Source organism: Bubalus kerabau, chromosome 6 (assembly GCF_029407905.1).
Source record: "Bubalus kerabau isolate K-KA32 ecotype Philippines breed swamp buffalo chromosome 6, PCC_UOA_SB_1v2, whole genome shotgun sequence".
Classification (NCBI taxonomy): Eukaryota; Metazoa; Chordata; class Mammalia; order Artiodactyla; family Bovidae; genus Bubalus; species Bubalus kerabau.
Genome location: NC_073629.1, coordinates 111438520 through 111457202, shown reverse-complemented (window position 1 = coordinate 111457202; position 18683 = coordinate 111438520). Strand labels below are relative to the sequence as shown.

Below are 18683 nucleotides of genomic sequence, written 5' to 3'. Positions count from 1 at the left end.
ACGGCCCCCAGCCCAGCCCGGGCGCCTTCGCGTGGGGTCAGGAAGGTAAAAAACCCACGAGCGCGTGACGGGCAGCAGGGGCCGGGGCGTGCGGTGCCGGCGGGGCGGGCGCACGGGGCGGCCCGCGTTCACAGTGACCTCGACGCTGGGTGTACAGTACGGGTAGAAAACCGCGGGCCCGGGCCCGGGCTGGGCGGGCCGGGCCGGTCACAGCCTGGTCTGGGCCTCGGGGATGTAGATCTCGATGCTGTCGGCGCTCTCGGTGGCCGAGCTGTGGCGGAAGGAGGCGGCGCGCTTGGCCGCCAGGAGCCGCTTGCGCGCTTCCTGCCGCTGCCGGTCCACCGAGTCCAGGGAGCGCTCCTTCACCGGCACACCCCGGCCCCGCGAGGGCTTCTTTGGTATCGGCGGAGGGACCTTCTTCTCCTCCTGCCGGCAGAGGAGCGGCTTTTAGTTCGGGGGCGGGGTCCCGGCCGACTCGCCACCTCGCTCCCCCTCGGCCCGGAGGAGTTCACAGCGCACACCTCTGACTCGTGAGCCAGGCTCTCGAGAGCGCGTGCGGGCCCCCTCACCCCGAAGCCCCAGGGGTGCCTGTTCTGCCAAGGTCAAACTCACATTTTTCATCTTTTAAAAAAGGTGGACTCGTGCGCCCCCTGGTGAAGCCGTTTTCCACCTCTCGCATCTGAGAGAGAGGGTTCGCTCCCTCTTGGGGAGTGGATGCTCTCCCTCCAGACCCAGGGGGAGTGCAGCGCCCCTGACCCGGGCGAGGCAATGCGGGTCACATTCCAAGCTGTTGGGCCCCATCTCTATGAAGGTCTAGTCAGATGAGGGCTGAAGGTCCCCCACCGTGCCTAGAGCCAAGCTGAAGGCAGTCTGCCATTCTGGCTCCCTCAAACTACAGCCGCAGCCACCAAAGAAAGGGGTTCTTGCAGCTCAGGCAGTAATGAGATGGTTCTTGCCTTGGAGCCAAGCAAAGGGCAGTGACCCAGAGGGTGGTCGTAGAGGGTCCCCATCACCTGTCCAGGTCTGCCCTGGCTGCCCAGGGTCTCTTCTCCTGCCCTCCTCTCCCCCGCCCACACTCTCTGGGGAAGGGCATTTCCCAGGCTCTGCACTCTTGGCTTGAAGCGACCCCCCCACCTTAGGCTCCAGGAGTTTCCAGCTGTTGGCCTTGAGTTGCTGTAGCTCCAGGAACTTGAGGGTCACATCCTCGATAGAGAGCTGCAGGAGGTCCCAGAAACCCGCCAGGTCCTGGAAGGTGGGCACGGGGAACGCAGTGGGGTCCTGCAGTGGAAGGAGTCAGAGGGCAGGCAGCCAGTCAGAGAGGCCTGAGCCCCAGCCGGGACCTGAGAAAGCCCCACCCCACCCTCATTGTCCAGTTCAATCTGGGAGAGTGGAGTGGGGACCAGGAGGCAGGGAGACAAGAAAGAGCCCAGACCTCTCCATCATGGGCACAAACACCTGTGCTCACTTCCAGGCATCCACACGCTCTGGTCATCTACCAGGCACACACACCTGGTGGGCTCTATGCCCATGAGCACTCACCATGCTTTGCTGACACAGCCGGAAGAACTGCTGAACCTTTTGGGACAGGAGAAGTTGTGTGCTGCCCACGGCACTGCGGATTTTCTCCAGGACTGGAGAGCAAAAGGAGATGGGGGAGGGGAATGATGCCTCTCCTTCCTCTGCCTCCAGGAAGTCTGCATGGGATGACTCTGACCCCTCTTGTTACCTGGCACCATCCATCCGTCTCCTCCGGCCCCTCCCCATCCCATATGCTCAAGATACTAACAAGCAATTCCTGGCCCACTTCACCAAGAAGACTGACTCCCCAGACACTGATGTTTCTTCAATCATACAATCTACATTTCTTGACTGGTTATCCTCCTGTGTCCTCTTCCCTCCCATGTCAGAGGACAGATGGAAATCAGCACCAGTCCAGTCCTACGGCCTTAGCCAGCCAGGCACTAGCTCAGTGATGCCTCGCTGGCAGAACTTCGTCACCCATCAGCAGGTGAGTCCTTGGTTCACTGAGAATTATCAAAGAATGAATTACCAAATTACCAAACGTCCCTGACTCATCTTCTAGTCACAATCCTATCAGCTTGAGGGTTCAGCAGTAAACCGTTGTCTCCCCTCACACTGGACCTGGCAGGCCTCTCTGGCAGGACCACGTCTTCCTGGCTGATTCTCCTTCTCCCAGGCCGCAGACAAGAGCTGACCCACACACCACCTCCCCATCTGCCTGAAGTCCTGCTCTCACACCTGGATCAGACCTGGATTCCCAGCCAGTCCAGGTGGGAACAGGGGCTCCTGGAATCTCCATGGCCTTAGGCTGGTAGCGATGCTAGAAAGCCCAGCCCTTTCACCCGCTCACTTTCCCCAGTCCTAGCTCTGGCCTCTGAAGCTGCTTGCTCTTCCTTCCAGGAGCTCCCGGCATGCTGCCAGTGGGAACCACCAAGGCCTGGGGTCACGCTGCCAAACTGAGAAAGGCACAGTCACACCCAAGGTCCTCTCCTATCCCACCGCATTCCCAGCCACCGCCAGCCACCGCGCCTCCGGCGCACAGAGTCCCCGCACTCACTCTCCTCTGGCAGCTCATAGTCCTCCGCCTCGCGCTCCATCTGCTGGCACCAGTGCTCTAGCTTCTCCACCTCCGCCCTCAGCATCTTGATGAACCACTCGCCATCCCGTGGGCAGGGGGATGTGCGGCCTGAGTCCGGGAGGCTACGTGAGCCGCGCTCCATCCAGGAGTCGCGGCGCCCGGACCCGGGGCCGGGGGTAGGGGCAGGGGCAGGGCCGGGCGACCCATCGGTGGCCGGCGGCTCGTACGGCAGTGGGTAGCCCTCACGGTAGGCCCACTGGCCCTGCGTGTGGACCGTGCGGAAGACTGAGTAGGTGGGGGCCCGAGGCCCGGGCTGGGGCTCAGAGGCGTGCCTCTGGAAGGAGCGTCCGAACTGCAGGGCCTTGTCTTCTGTGGCCACGGTGGCCAGGCCAGCCAGGCCCTCCAGCTCCAGGTCAGCCTGCACGCCAGCTGTCACACTGTTAGAGCGTTTGAACCTCGCCCGCCTGGTGAGAGAGGAGGCGGTCATCTCTGCCCCTGCCCAGTCTCACCCCAGCCTCACCTGCACCCCAGGCCAAAAGGGATGAGACAGGAAACCTACAAAGTGATGGACAGTCATCCACCACCTTTAAATGGATCAGTCTTTGCCACCAGTGAGCACATAATATACCTACCTGCTGCACCGGTTCTGGACAGGGGTGATGGTCAAAACATTAAACCACATATACTCGATGGGCAGAGCAGAGGCTGGCATATACCCATCAGACAGACAAAGCCAAAGTGCTAGGGCGTCATCCTGCAGAAGCTGGGTTGAGGGGGGGACCAGAGGGGCCCCAGGAGGGTCCAGGGTGGTGGCTCTTCGCCACAAGCACAGAAGTATTTCAGCATTTTAACACTGTGTCTTTGCTAATTTATACCAGCTGTATGGGTATGTCCTTAGCTCTATGGAGAGACAAATCAGCTATGGCCCAGAGAGGCCCACGGTCACCCAGCTGCGAAACAGCAGAGCCAGAATGTGGACTCAGGGCTGCCACGCTCCACAGCCCAAGAACTCCCCACCATACCAGCTGCTAGAACATCAGGAAGAACTGTCTTAGAGCAGCTGGGGGAAGAGGGGTGGGCTGCAGCTGGGAGGACTTCTCCTCTAGGGACCCCATGGCTCAGCACAGAGCCTGGCCAGACAGTCAGCCAGTGCCAAGAGAGCTGAATTAAGTTGTTGACAGGAATGACACAGGGCCTGGAAATTTCTTGTCTTTGAGTTAATAATATGCAAATCTTATGCAAAACAGAGTCAAGTGGCCTTGTTCTGCCCCCCCACCCCACCACCTGACTGAGTTCAGTCAGAGTGAGGGCTCTTTTCTATGAAGAAGTCACTGCTCCCGAGGGGCATGAGGTTGGGGTCAGACAACACTTAAAGTGAGAGTCAGGAGATGCAGGGGTGGCAGGGAGAGATGAATAGAAGTCTGCGGTCTGGAAATTCAAGGAGCAGGCAAGAAAAGCCCATGTGTCCTAAGCTACCTCCACTCTCATGGTCAGAAGAAAAAGGGGGTTGGGAGCTAGGTTTAGGGGCTCCTCCAGCTTCCTGGAGACTCCCACAACCCCCACAACTTCAGCCTTCCTCTTGCTGCCCAGGCCTTCTTTCCCTGCCTGCTTCCCTCCAGCTGGAGGGCTGCCTGCTGGGAGCCTGTTGCCATAGAAACCAGGCCCGGAAGGATGCGGCAGGACCCAGGAAAGAGAGATGCACTCATGTGCAGTCTCCAACCGGCCCTATGTCCCAACCCCCACCGAGAGAGAGAGAAAGCAAGAACATATCCACATTGCGTCCTGCATGGTCTTCACCTTGCCACCTGCCCTGTCTTGCCCTGATCAGGATTTGCATCGTTCTTACCTTGACTACTGGATCAGCCTCCTTTTAGACACCACTGCCTCCACTCAGTATAGCAGAGAAGAGCACAGGAATAAAAGGCAGACCTGAGTTCTAATGCTGGCCTTGATGCTATGTGCCTTTGGGAAGTCACTCACCTTCCACCTGGACCATCTAGTACATATATATATATATATGTGTGTGTGTGTAAAATACATTATATGGTATATATGAATATATATTACATACAAACACACACACATATATGATATAAAATGATATGAATGGACCAGTACCATTGCCAAGGTACCTCGTTTCTCTAAAAGTATACTTTGCAGGTGGGGGATGAGTGTAATAGGTGAGGGAGATTAAGAGGGACAAACTTCGAGCTACAAAATATTATAAATAACTCACAGGGGTGAAATGTACAGCATGAATAATATAGTCAATACTACTGTAGTAACTTTATATGGTGACAGATGGTAACTAGACTTATCGTGGTGACCACTGCAATATATATATATATAGTATATGGAAATACTGAATTTTTAAATAAAATTATAATTTTAAAAATTATGTCTTATACAATTATACCTATGCATATTTTAGGATCTGGGGCCCAACTTTCCCTCACCAATCCACCCAGGACTAGAATAGTCTTTCTTTCTTTCTTTAATACTTATTTACTTATTTAGCTGTGCTGTGTCTTAGTCAAGGCACAAGGGATCTTTATTCTGCAGTGCAAGATCTTTAGTTGTGGCATGAGAACTCAGTTGCAGCATGTGGGATCTAATAATAGTTCCCTGACCAGGGATCAAACCTGGGCCCCTGGCATGGGGAGTGCAGAGTCTTAGCCACTGGACCACCAGGGAAGTCCCTGGAGTAGTCTTTCTGAAGCTGACCTCTGCCCAACTCATTCCCTGCTCAAAACCCTTCATTGCTCCCCACTGCCACCAAGATAGAGTCCAGGCTTCCTGTGCTGACGTTTACTCTGGATGCAGTTCCCTCTGATTTCATCCAGCTTGCACCCTCTTTGCTCCCCAAGTAGATTCTCGTGGCCCTGACTTTAGCCTCTGCGCTCGCTATTCCCCCACTTGAAAGGGCCTTCCTCCTCCTCACTGCCTGTTGGTTCCCTGCTCAAGTGCCGTCTTCTGTGAGCCTCCTAGACCATCCTCAGAACCATGTCTCTCTCAGCGGTCTTCTTGCACATGGAGGCAATCCCACTCTTTAGGGCTGAAATGGCACCCCACTCCAGTGTTCTTGCCTGGAGAAGCCCAGGGACGGGGGAGCCTGGTGGGCTGCTGTCCATGGGGTCACACAGAGTCGGACACGACTGAAGTGACTTAGCAGCAGCAGCAGCAGGTGGCTCAGTGGGTAAAGAATCCTCCTGCCGAGCAGGAGACACAGGTTCCATCCCTGGGTCAGGAAAATCCCCTGGAGAAAGGCATTGTAACTCACTTCAGCATTCTTGCCTGGGGAATCCCATGAACCCCAGAGGAGCCTGCTGGGCTACAATCCATAGAGTGGCAAAGAGTCAGACATGACTGAGCACTCATGCATGCCACTGTTTGGTTACATTTTTCTGTTTCTGGTGAGAGTTTTGTGTGTCTAACTGAACTGTTAGGATGCCCTTTGGCTTCCTTTGAATATTTTTGTGCTTTGAGCTCCAGTTAGTCTCTGGCTCCTTCAGTGCTCCGGCAATTGCAAACCACACTGGGAAAGGTGGGGCTTGCCCCAGTAAATACATTAGTGAAGATATGCCTTCCCTATTTGCTTTCCTGTTACCCCCACGAAGCATGGACCTGTCCTTCAGTATCACTGGGTCTGTGCCTTTCACTATCCTCTGAGAGGTCCTGAGAAGATCACTCTGTGTCTTGATGGAAATAGGCCACATAGTCTGGAACTTCAGAAGCCTGAGTGCTCCAGGCTTCATGGTTCTCAAATCAGTACCTCAAGGAGCTCTCTCATCGTGTCTACTTGAAGTAAGACCAAAGAAATTGAGGAGCTTATAGGATTACTGGAAACACAATCTTTACCAACACTTCCAGCCAGGAGCCAGAGATTTGCACAGCACAAGCAGGAACTGGTCATCCTTGAGCAAGTGGCACTTAAAACTAGCAGTGTAGGACTTCCCTGGTGGTCCGATGGCTAAGAATTTGCCTGCCAGTGCAGGTGTTTGATCCCTGGTCCAGAAAGATTCCGCATGCCGTGGGGCAACTAAGCCCACGCATCACAACTACTGAGCCCGGGTGCCTAGAACCTGTGCTCCGAAACAAGAGAAGTCCCCGCAATGAGAACCCCGGGCACACCAATCAGAGAGTAGCCCCCGCTTGCCGCAACTAGAGAAAACCTGCTTGCAGCAACAAAGACCCAGAGCAGCCAAAAATAAATAAATGATTTTAAAAATAAATAAAACTAGCAATGTGGGATAAGATTACCCAAGAAAAGAGCAATGGAACAAAGATGCAAAGGCATTTCAGGGGCTGATAGAGACAGTCTAGCCCCAGATGTGTCTAAGCCAGAGAGGAAAAGGAAGAAAATCAAGAGAAAGTCACCTAAAAGCAGATAGGAGACCAAAAAAGTGGAGAGTCCCCCCAAAAAAGGGTCTCAAGAGGGAATGAGCAACCAACTGGAAAATGCAACCAACTGAGAATGGAATTCGGAGAAGGCAATGGCACCCCACTCCAGTACTCTTGCCTGGAAAATCCATGGATGGAGGAGCCTGGTAGGCTGCAGTCCATGGGGTCGCAAAGAGTCGGAAACAACTGAGCGACTTCACTTTCACTTTTTACTTTCATGCATTGGAGAAGGAAATGGCAACCCACTCCAGTGTTCTTGCCTGGAGAATCCCAGGGACGGGGAAGCCTGGTGGGCTGCCGTCTATGGGGTCGCACAGAGTCGGACACAACTGAAGGGACTTAGCAGCAGCAGCAGCAGAGAAGGAAAGGTGTCCACCGACTTGGCGACATGGAAGCCACTTGTGATCAGGGCAAGAGCCAGTTTGGTGGAGTAAGAGCAAGATGCAGAGGCAGGGGGCTGTGAGAAGGAGTGTGTGCCTGAGTGCTCAGTCATGTCTGACTCTTTGCGACCCTATGGACTGTATGTAGCCCGCCAGGCTCCTCTGTCCCTGGGATTCCCCAGGCAGGAGGTGGAGAAAACTAGGCAAGACAGTGGGCTTCCCTGGTGGCTCAGTGGTAAAGAATCTGTCTGCAATTCAGGAGACTTGGGTTCCATCCCCAGGTCAGGAGAATCCCCTGGAGAAGGACATGGTAACCCACTCTGTATTCTTGCCTGGGAAATCCCATGGACAGAGGAGCCTGGTGGGCTACAGTCCATGGGGTCACAAAGAGTCAGACAGGACTTAGCGACTAAACCACCACCACCAGGCAAGACAACTCTTCCAAAGAGCCTGGTAGAGAAGGGAGGAAGAGAGAAGGCAAAGTACTTTTAAGGAAGGGATAATATGATTATCTGGAAATTATATCTCAATAGGACTGTGAGGAGGGACATTTTGTTCAGGATGGTTCTCACATGCTATGTCCCTAAGGGGCAGGGAGAATAATGGCCCCCCAAAGAAGTCCATGTCCCAATCCCCACAACCTGTGAATAGGTTACCTTCCACGGCAAAAAAAGACTTTGCAGAAATGACCACATCAAGGATCTTGAGATCCTGCACTATCCAGTTGTGTACATTTTAGTCAAGAGTCCTTATAAGTGAAAGAGGGGAGCAGGAAAGTCAGCATCAGAGAAGGCAATGGGGCAACAGAATCAAGGCTGGAATGACATCATGTGAGGACTCTGCCCGCCACTGTTGGCTCTGAAACCAGAAATGGGCTACAAGCCAAGGAATGCAGACAGCCTCTCTAAACTGGAAAAGGTGACAAAATGGAGGCTTGCCAGAGACTCCAGAAGGGATGAGTCCTGCCAACACCTTGATTTTAGCCCAGTGAAACCCAGTGCAGACTTCCAACCTCTAGAAATGTCAAATCATAAATATGGATTATTAGATGCTGCTAAATTTGTGACTATATATCCTATCAGCAATAGGTAACAATGCAATTTGTAAAGAGAAGTCAACTGAAGCTAGAGAATAAAAAGGCAGTAATCCAAGGACCAGATATGAGGGGAACAAATAAAAATGAACATCCTCTGAGCAGTTAGCATGTGCTAAAGCACTTTATATGCTTTAATCAATATGCTCAATCATCACATTAGTATCAACCCTACTTACAGGTGAGAAAACTAAGACTTAGAGAAGCTAAGTGACTTCCTGAGACCTGGTAGTATCAATTTAGGGCAGTCTGTCCACAGCGGCCAACTCTTAAACCATGACACTCCACTGCCTCTCTAGGATTGAGGGAGAGGGGCAGCCTTAACCAGAAAGGCAGATACCTCAAGCCCTGAGGCCAGACTGTTGGAGAAGGCAAGGGAAGAGATGCAAAGCTAGAGGTTGGTCCAGAAGTAGAAAGAGATCCCACCAGATGACCTCAATTGTTACAATAAAATACGCAGGGAGGGGACTTCACTGGTGGTCCAGTGGTTAAGACTCCACGCTTTAACTACAGGTGGCACGGGTTTGACCCCTGGTCAGGGAACTAAGATCCCACTTGCCGCAAGTCATGGCCAAAAAATAAAATATAAATTAAAAAAATAATAAAGTAAGCAGGGCAGTTGTCTGCTGGAGATTAGGGGGTAAGGAGGCTGGGGGAGGAAATGAGAATGAACAGCTTTTGGGGATGCAGGCTAGCAGAGTGGTTAAGCATGTATGCTCTGGAGCCACACAGCCTGGGTCCAAAGCCCAGCTCTATGGTTTGTGCCTCAGTTTCCTTATCTGTAAATGAGAATGATAACAGTACCTATTCACAGGAGTGTTACGATAAATCTAAAAAATTTAACAGCACCTGGCCTGCCCATTGCAAATGTTAGCTATTATATGGTAAGGCAGGAAGGCTTGTAGCTTGCACTGAAAAGAAAGGGAGGTGGACAAATAAAATAATGGGAGTGTAGCACTGAGAACCCAGCAAGACCATTGTAGTTACTGATTATCATGACTGCTTTTGATCATTTCCATCTGTTCTCCCACAGCACTCTGAATAAAACCTCTTTTATACTCCATATCACACTGCATTATAGTTGTGTATTTGTATATCTGTCTCCCTTATTAAATTGGGCAGTTCCTCAAATAAATGTTGCTTGAGTGGTAGGTTGGTTGGTTTGTTGGTTGGAAGGAAGGATGGCAGAGACTACGAATCACCCTTCAACATCCATTGCCCTTCTCCCTTAATTATAGAATCCCACAGTTTTAAGTTAGACACATGGCCACTTCAAATAAAGATTCTTTTACCAATTCCCCTTGCAGCCAGGTGCAGCATGTGGTTAAGTTGTAGCTCAGGGGATATAAGCAGAAGTAGAATGTGCAACTTTCAGAAAATGTTCCTAAAGGGAAAGGGTATGCCCTCCTTTGTTCCTTTCTCCTCCCTGCTGCCCAGAATGCAGACACAATGGCTGGACCCCAAGCAGCCATTTTGGAACATGAGATGGAAGCCAAGTACTGAGGATGGAGGAGCAATAAGGTAAAAGAAGACTGGATCCTGACACTGTGTAGCACCCACCAGCCCTCAACTGACTCTCTGGACTTCTAAGTAAGAGAGAAATAAATTTCTGTCATATTTGAGTCACTGTCATTTAGGGATTTTCTATAACTCACAGCCAAACCTAATTGTAACTCTCACAGATCCATTTTCAGGGCACTGAAGTGCAGGGCTTATGCCCCTGTTTAGTTCTGGATCTGGCAGTATTTGCTGCAGTCTTCACCAACAGCTGCAAACACAGGATAGAAATTGGCTTCACTTATGAATCACCATTAACTCATAACAATGCCTTTCACAATATTTTCTCCCCAAGCCTTTTAACAAGGTTGAGGAGGCCTTCTCCCCTCAAGTCCTTTAGAATGACAATGCTCACATTCCTGATGCTTCTGGAAGTTGTCATCATGGTTACTTCTGGAAGATGTTTCTACTGTGATTCTCTAAGGGATAACAAAAGGCTCTGGGAAGAAACTGGCTTATCCCAAGAGATGCATTGTCCAAGGAATGCTCAACTTGCTAGGAGTTGTCAAGTGGTTTTGCTAGGAGTATTTGGCAGCAGACTGGCAGGGGTGGAAGGGAAAATGGGCCTGGAGATTTCAGCAAGGCTCAGCCGTTGTACCAGCTCCCTCTCTGAGAAAGCATCCAAGAGCTTAAGCATATGATCAATCAGGGATCCCCGAGTCCACCATCCCTAGCCTGGGGGCTGTCTCCCAACCTCCACCCAAGTGGGGCTAGGATGGGAGACTGAGAATCATGACCATCTTGGAGTTGACGGCAGAGGACTAGAGGTGGTGTCCACCCCCCAGTCTTGTGGCCAGTCAGCAACTCACTGCTTTTGCAGGACTGCTCTTGGAATATAACATCATGAGGATGGATGCATCCTGTTCTTTCAGCACATTCCCTTCTCAAGTCACAGTGCCAGAAATGACCATGATACTAAGAAAGGGGTGGACTTCCTGCACAGAGTTCACCAGGTATCCCTAAGTGGGCATTTGGATCTAAGCAGGGTTGTCAGATAAAATACTACAGGACTCTCAGTTAAATTTTAATTTCAAATAAATAACAGCTAATTTTTTAGTATATGTCTCAAGTACTCTTTGGGAAATACTTTTCCTAAAAATAATTCACTGCTTATCTGATAATCAAATTTAATTGGCTAGTATAGTGTTCTCTACTCATGTTTGTTGTTTTGTTTTGTTTTTGCTAAATTTGGGATTTAAGATAAGATCTTAATGGGAGAGATCTAGAAATGGAAGCTACAAGGGGATCCCATGTTTGGAGAGAGTCAGAAGTAAAAATCACATGGTTTCGATGTGCTCAGAAGGCCCTAGGAACAGACTTCTGATATTCAGCAACGACATTTGATGTATTCTTTTATCAAGGCCCAGAGTGTGCTGGGTCTGGAAAGACAGGTGTTGTGGGATGCTCTGAGACAGGGCTGGTAACTGTTTCTTAACTATGCTCCCTCCCTCCTTCCCACCACAGAGTCTTAGCACCTGCTGGTCCTTCTGCCGGGAACGCTCAGCTCCCACCTTCACCTTGTTGATTTTTGCTCATCCTTCAGGTCTCCACTCAAATGTCACCTCCTCCACAATGGGGAGTCCATGCCTGACCCCCATGATGGGTCCAGGCCCCGTATCACACACTCTCACAGTGTATATACGTCTCCTCTGAGGCTCCTGCGGTTATATTCTGCATCACTTAGGAGGTTCTTAGATTAATGCAGCAGCAAGCTTCACAGTGCAGGGTTGTGTCTGGCTGGGTTCCCCTCTGTATCCTTGGTGCCCAGAACAAAACGTAACACAAATACCAGGGATACAATTAACGCCTGTGGACAAATGAATCTTAGGTGGGGGCATGGTGGAGATGGAACTGAAGGGCACCAACCCCAACTCCTGTCTGTTTCTAAGCCAGGCCACCACTGCTGATGAACAACAGCAAAGACCCACAGGCAACTCTCAGGTGTTACGGGCAATAAATCTGAATTTTTCACCCAAAAGATTAGCAGAGAACCCCTGCATGGCAGAAAAGGAGAAACTTTTCCTCCCCTGCCATTTTTAAAACCAAAGTACAGAGAGAGAAAGAGAGAAATACTGGGACCAGTGAGACAGGAGCAAGGACAAGAGAGTCCAGGAAAATTTGGTGGCAGCGGGTGGGGGGGGCTAAGCCTGGATGCATGCCTAGAACGGCTGCTGGTACTCATGGCTCACTTTTACGTACCAGTTGGGACATGGTGTGTGGTAAGTCAGACTTTGAGTGCCAGGGACATAAGGGACAGAAAGGACAGCGCAGGCGCATAACTAAGGATGCCTCCAGCAGACACGCAAGCGAACCTGGCCAGAAAGATGCGCCAGATTTCTTCTCTCCCCACCTGTCACCCGCTCCGGATTCCCAATGTGATCACCTGTCCCAAGCAATTCAGTTCCTTAGACATTGATCCAACACCATCTCCCCTCCCCAACCCACCCCTCCAAACCTCCCTGAGCACCTACATGAGGACAAGGAAGACCTCAGCCTCTACCTGTCCCCACCCTTCCTGACTTCACTCCAAATGCTTCCAAAATCAGTCCACTTCTCTATCTGCTGTTCATGGCCTAGTCCAGACGACTGATCGATGTAGTGGACTGAACCAACCTAAGAAGTTCCCACCTACCACCCCCATTCACATAGAAATGCTGGATCAAGCAAAGCCCAAAAGGTGGTTTTGCTACAATGCCAAGCTTGAAAATAGGAAAGAGACAACTTCAAGTATCAGAAACAAAGAAGAGGTTCAAAATCTGAGTGGTGAACAGGAAACTCAGCCAAGTGAGCCACAGGAATACGGGCCAGACATATGCTAGAGGCTAGATGGTAATGCCCAGGGAGGATAAAAGGAGACACCCTGAGCCTGTGCATCCTGGGGACCTGGAAGGAGACCCCATGAATAAAGCCAGCAGCCAAAAAAAAAAAAAAAAAAGGTTGTTTCATTTACAAACGCAGACTAAAAAACTCATGTCATGATTCAGGTATGTAGCCTGGAAGCAGGATGCTGAAAAATCAGAATATTAAGGCTGCTCTGTGTGTGGCTGTGGGGTCTGAATGAGTAGTACCAGTGAAATACAGAAACCTCAAGCTGAGATATTAACTCTAAAACTGGTCCCAAGCTCAAGCAGTACTTTGGCATAAAGGGAATTGAACCCAGGAGGAAGCAGTGGGCAGTAACTAGCAATAGTGAACACATAAATTGTTAAAACATGTTTGTAAATCCAAACTATTAAGCCATAAAAGATATAACAACAACTGATTTGGCAGGGTTTTGTAAAGAGGTATAATCAGAATAATAGAAAAACATAACATGGAAAATTGGAACTAAGAAGGAAATTAAAGTGTTTCAAGGTTCTTATTTTGTGCCTATTTCAAGATAGAAATACTAATTTCAGACTCTATTAGAGAAGTGTGAAATTAAGTATATTTGTTTGAAATCTGAGGGAAATCACTACTAAAACATATACTTCCAAACCAGTGGAGAGATGGAGGGAATAAGAGAAATAAAGTCACCTTGATCAGGTCAATAGATGGCAGAAAAGTAGGGGAGGATAAAAACAAAGAAAAAGCATGTCTGGAAGAAAATTTTCCAAGAGATGATAGAAATAAGGTCAAATAAATCAGTAATCAAAAATATATAAATGGATTAAATAGGTCTACTAAACTCTAGCCCCATACTGCTTATGAGCAACATATCTAAAACACAAGGATACAGAGACATGAGGAGACAAAGGATGAAAAAAGATGCAGTTGAAAATTAATCAAAAGAAAGCAGACATAGCAATTAAACCAGGCAAAATCAACTTCAAGGCAAAAACCAGCAATAAGGATGAAAAGCATCCTATTTAATGATAAAAGGGCCAACCCATCAAGAAGATACAATAATCATAAGCCTGAATACTACTGACTTAAAAAAATGCATAATGTAAGGGCTGCCAGTTAAGTTTTATAGGGGGCAAAAAGGACTGCAGCCTGGGAGATACAAGCTCAGATAGCTCTGAGAAACTGCTCAAAGAGGTGAGGCGGAAGGACAGTATACACGTGATTTTGGTAAAGGGGGAGTATGTGCAATCAAGCACAGTTTTTTGTAGAAAGTTTCTGCTGAGAAACAGTTGTCACGGTGAAAGACTTTAGTGCTTTTCTAGATATGATGAGATACAAGAACTGGGCTCATGGAAACAGCTCCTGAGAACATCTGACTATCTGAGGGCCTGTGCTGCCGGGTTTCCCGCAGAACGCCTCACTTCTGCTCCACCCTGAGCTCCTCATGGGTGGCGGAGCTGCTCTTGCAGCAACAGCACATGATGTGACCCTCGTGGAGGCGGATGGTGGCAAGCACCCGCGGCAGGTGCCAATTCGTGGTCGGCAATACTAAACAGCATTCTTTCAAGTTAAAGAAAAGGATTAATAAAATTCCCAGGGGAAACAGCACATCCATAATCATGTAAGACATTTTTAACACACCTGTCTCATACCTGTTAAACATCCAAAAACCAAAGGTAAACATTTGAAAAATGTAATTTGTAAGTCTGACTACATATACGTATATGATGAAGAAGCCCTGACAAATTCTAAGGAATAAATAGCATACAGAATGCATTCGATAACCACAATGTAGCAAATCTAGAAACTGAGAATGAAAAGGAGCCCCGCACACACACACACACAAAATACATTTGGAAATCTTTAAAAAAATTCTTCTAAATAATTTACAAGTTAAAAAAGAAATTATGATGAAAGTTACAAACTAGTTAGAACTGAACAATGAAAACACTGCACCCCAAAACTGATGAGATACAGATACAGCAATGTAGTTAGAAGCGAATGGATAGCGTTAAAAACACATTAGAAAATAAGAAGTAGTGTTCTAGAGGCTGAAAATAAACAAACATGGTGAAAGAAAGAAAATAATAACACAAAAGTAGTAGAAGAAAGGAAATATTAAAGGTAAAAGAGAAACAATAGAGACGCTCATCCAAACCAAAAGCTAGTGTTTTTTTTTTAAGACCTATAAAGGACAATTTTTAAAAATATATTAAAATAATAAAATATACAAACCTTTGGCAAAATGAGTCAAGAAAGAGAGGCAGGGTATAAATATGTGGTATTAGGAATAAAAATGAGGCACAGCTTATAAATATGTTAAAATTTTATAAAATTATAATAGTATCAGAATATTTATACCCAAAATTTTGAAAACTGTCGATTTTTGTTATAGGGCCCATTTTTTAGAAATACATGAGTCACCAAAATTGACTCAAGAAGAAAAATAAAACCAGACTGGATCAATAACCTGGAGAATCCCAGGGATGGGGGAGCCTGGTGGGCTGCCGTCTATGGGGTCACACAGAGTCAGACACGACTGAAGGGCCTTAGCAGCAGCAGATCAATAACCGCTAAAGAAACTGAAGCTGTAGTTTGAAGTTTCTCCTATCCCAGAAAGGCATCAGGCCCAGACAGCTTTATAGGCAGCCTTTACCAAAACTTTAAGGAAGAGATAACCCTTATTTTACACAAATTGTTTCAAAGAACAGAAACACAGAGAACACTACCAAGCTCATTTTCAAAGTCAAGCATAACCTTAATGCCTGAACTAAATAACAACAACCAAAACAAAATTGTAGGCCAATATGATTTATGAACATAAATATAAAAATCTCAAATAAAGTAACAGCTATTCAAAAATCCAGCAATGTCTATGAAAATAACACCACAAGACTGTGACAAAAACTGTTAGAGTTCCATATACTCATTTTTCTCTTTGTCTGCAGCAATAAGAACCCTAATTTTCAGCTCTGCTCATTGCACTTTGCTTCCCAATAAAAGACTATTCCACAGCCTCCCTTGCAGCCAGATGCCACCATGGGATGAAGCTTGAGCCAATGTGATGTGTGAAAGTGCTGTCTGTAACTTTTAGGAAGTCTCTTAAAAAGGAGGGACTGCATCCTCCTCCTCTCTTCCTCCTTGGTACTGCTCAGAATGCAGACAGGATAGCTAGGGTTTAATCATCAGCTTCTTGAATGAGTGCTATACAAAGGGTAGAAGAGCAGCAAGATAAGAAGAGTCTGGGGTCCTGACACTGAACTTCTACATCCAGGCTTTTTATTTGTTTGTGTCCATGCTAAGTCACTTCAGTCATGTCCAACTCTTTGTGACCCCATGGACTGTAGCCTGCCAGGCTCATCTATCCATGGGATTCTCCAGGCAAGAATACTGGAGTGGGTTGCCATGTCCTTCTCCAGGGCATCTTTCCAACCCAGGGATGGATCCTGCATCTTCCCTGTCTGCTGAAAGTAAAAGTCCCTCAGTCGTGTCTGACTCTTTGCTACCCCATGGACTCTACAGTCCAAGGAATTCTCCAGGCCAGAATACTGGAGTGGGTTGACTTTCCCTTCTCCAAGGGATCTTCCCAACCCAGGGATCAAACTCAGGTCTCCCACATTGTGGGAGGATTCTTTACCAGCTGAGCCACAAGGGAAGCCCAAGAACACTGGAGTGAGTAGGCCCTGTTTAGCCCTGTTTAGCCAAACTTAATCCAAATTGATAATGGGATCCATCGAGGTTTAACCCAGGAATGAAGGAATGGGTCAACATGGAAAAATCTATCAATATAATTCAGCACATTACAGATAAAAGGAGAAAATCTAGGATCATATCTCAGTAGATTCTGGAAAAGCACTCAATAAAATTCCACTCTCATTTTTTGTTGAAAAATAAAAACTCTTAGCCTACTAGAAATAGAAAGGAATTTCCTTAACTGGTAAATGATTTCCATCAAAATCTGCAGCCAACATCATCATACTTCTAAGTGGGACTTAGGAGATAGTCACTAATACCAGGAATGACACACGAATGCTACACTCAACAGTGAACTAGAAGTCCTAGTTGACGCACTGTTACAAGAAAAAGAGATTTTACTTTTATCTATTTACTTACTTATTTGACTGTGCCATGCAGCTTGTGGGATCTTAGTTCCCTGACCACGGATTGAACCCACACCCTCAGCAGTGGAAATGTGGAGTCCTAACCATTTGACAGCCAGGGAATTCCAAGAAATTTTTAAAATATAGATTTAAAAGAAATATTCTCATTTGCAAAACTGACTACATAAAAAAAAAATCATGATTTTCAGACAAACTTTGGGTCTTAATAAGACAGAGCAGAAGGTTACTGAATACAAAATTAACATGTAAAACCTAACAGTGTTCCCACACATTGGTAGTACCCAAGTATACTTTTAACAGGGAAAAAAGATCCCTAACCTGAGATTGTCCACAATGCCTTCCTTCTGGACCATGAAAAAATCCTGCTTCCTAGCCTCCCCATGTCTGCCCTTACTTCCCTCAAATTAATTTTTCACTCAGCAGCTAGTGATCCCTTGTAAACATAAATTAGATCATACCACACCCCTTCTTTAACCTTTCAAAGGCCACTCATCAGTTAGAATTAAATTCCAAGGGGAGTTTAGGGAAGAATGGATGCACGTATATGCATGGCTGAGTCCCTTTGCTGTCCACCTGAAACCGTCACAGGACTGTTAATCAGCTATCCAGGTGTCCAAGCGTCAGTCACTCAGTCGTGTCTGCCTCTCTGCGATCCCGTCAGGGCCCTCTGTGCACAGAATTCTCCAGGCAAGAATACTGGAGTGGGTAGCCATTCCCCTCACCAAGGGATCTTCCTGACCCAGGGATCGAACCTGGGTCTTCTGCATTGCAGGCGGATTCTTTACCGTCTGAGCTACTATACTCCAATATAAAATAAGAAGGTTTTTTAAAAAAGAATTAAGTTCCAGTTCTTTATCATGCCCATGCTCTACATGACCTGGCCCCACCTATTCTCCAATCCACTGCCTCACAACCACTCCATCCTGTTCCACACCAGCCATATGAAGCTTCTTTCAGTTCCTGAAGCGTGTCACTCTTTCCTCTCCCAGTGCTCCCACATAGTGCTATTCCCTCTTTCTGGGATGCTTCCCGCAAGCCCACCAGCCCCCCGCCTGCTATCACCTGAGTGCTCCCAGTCAGCCCTCAAGTCTCAGCTTAAATGTCTCCTGCTTAATCTGAATAAAGTCCCTTCTCTCTTAGCACCTGATTTTTTCTTTCATATGACCACTGTAATGTGTAATAATATCCCATTACTTGTTAAACCATAGTGTGTAATCATATTTTTACTCATGTATTATTTTCTTTTTAAACTTTATTTAATGTATTTAGTTATTGGCTGAACCACACAGCCTGTGGGATCTTAGTTCTCTGACAAGGATCAAACCCACACCCCCTGCATTGGAAACACAGTTTTAACCACTGGACCTCCGAGGAAATCCCACTCATGGATTGTTTACTTGTTGCCTTGATTCCCTTCTAGGCCACAATTCCTATGAGGGCAAAAGTCATGTCTTTCACGCTTCCCAGAGCATTTAACAAAGCTGTCATGTAACAGATGCTTAATAAGCATTTTCTAAATGAATCAATCCAGGAGTGAATGACAGAGTTTGCTGATTTAGCTCAGGTCTCAGCAGCATGCTTGCTGTACCCTTCCCAGGATTCAGGTTTGTTTTGCGGAATGGGGGACCTCTGGGGGTCTATGTGGATGAGGGACCAAGAAGCCTCATCAAGAGGCAAACGGGGCCACATGGGCTTGGTTGATGGTC

General features: G+C 47.8%; 1 protein-coding gene across 1 annotated transcript in view; it reads right to left on the bottom strand.

The window, feature by feature from the left end:
* DLGAP3 (DLG associated protein 3) overlaps positions 1 to 18683 on the bottom strand; it is a 39600-nt gene continuing 20917 nt past the window's right edge. The window contains exons 8-11 of the mRNA XM_055587021.1: positions 2579 to 3063; positions 1540 to 1631; positions 1135 to 1278; positions 1 to 426 (exon numbers count right to left, since the gene is read on the bottom strand). Of these exons, the coding sequence (XP_055442996.1) occupies positions 208 to 426; positions 1135 to 1278; positions 1540 to 1631; positions 2579 to 3063 (940 nt within the window). The 3' untranslated portion in view covers positions 1 to 207. The remainder of the gene's footprint in view (positions 427 to 1134; positions 1279 to 1539; positions 1632 to 2578; positions 3064 to 18683) is intronic.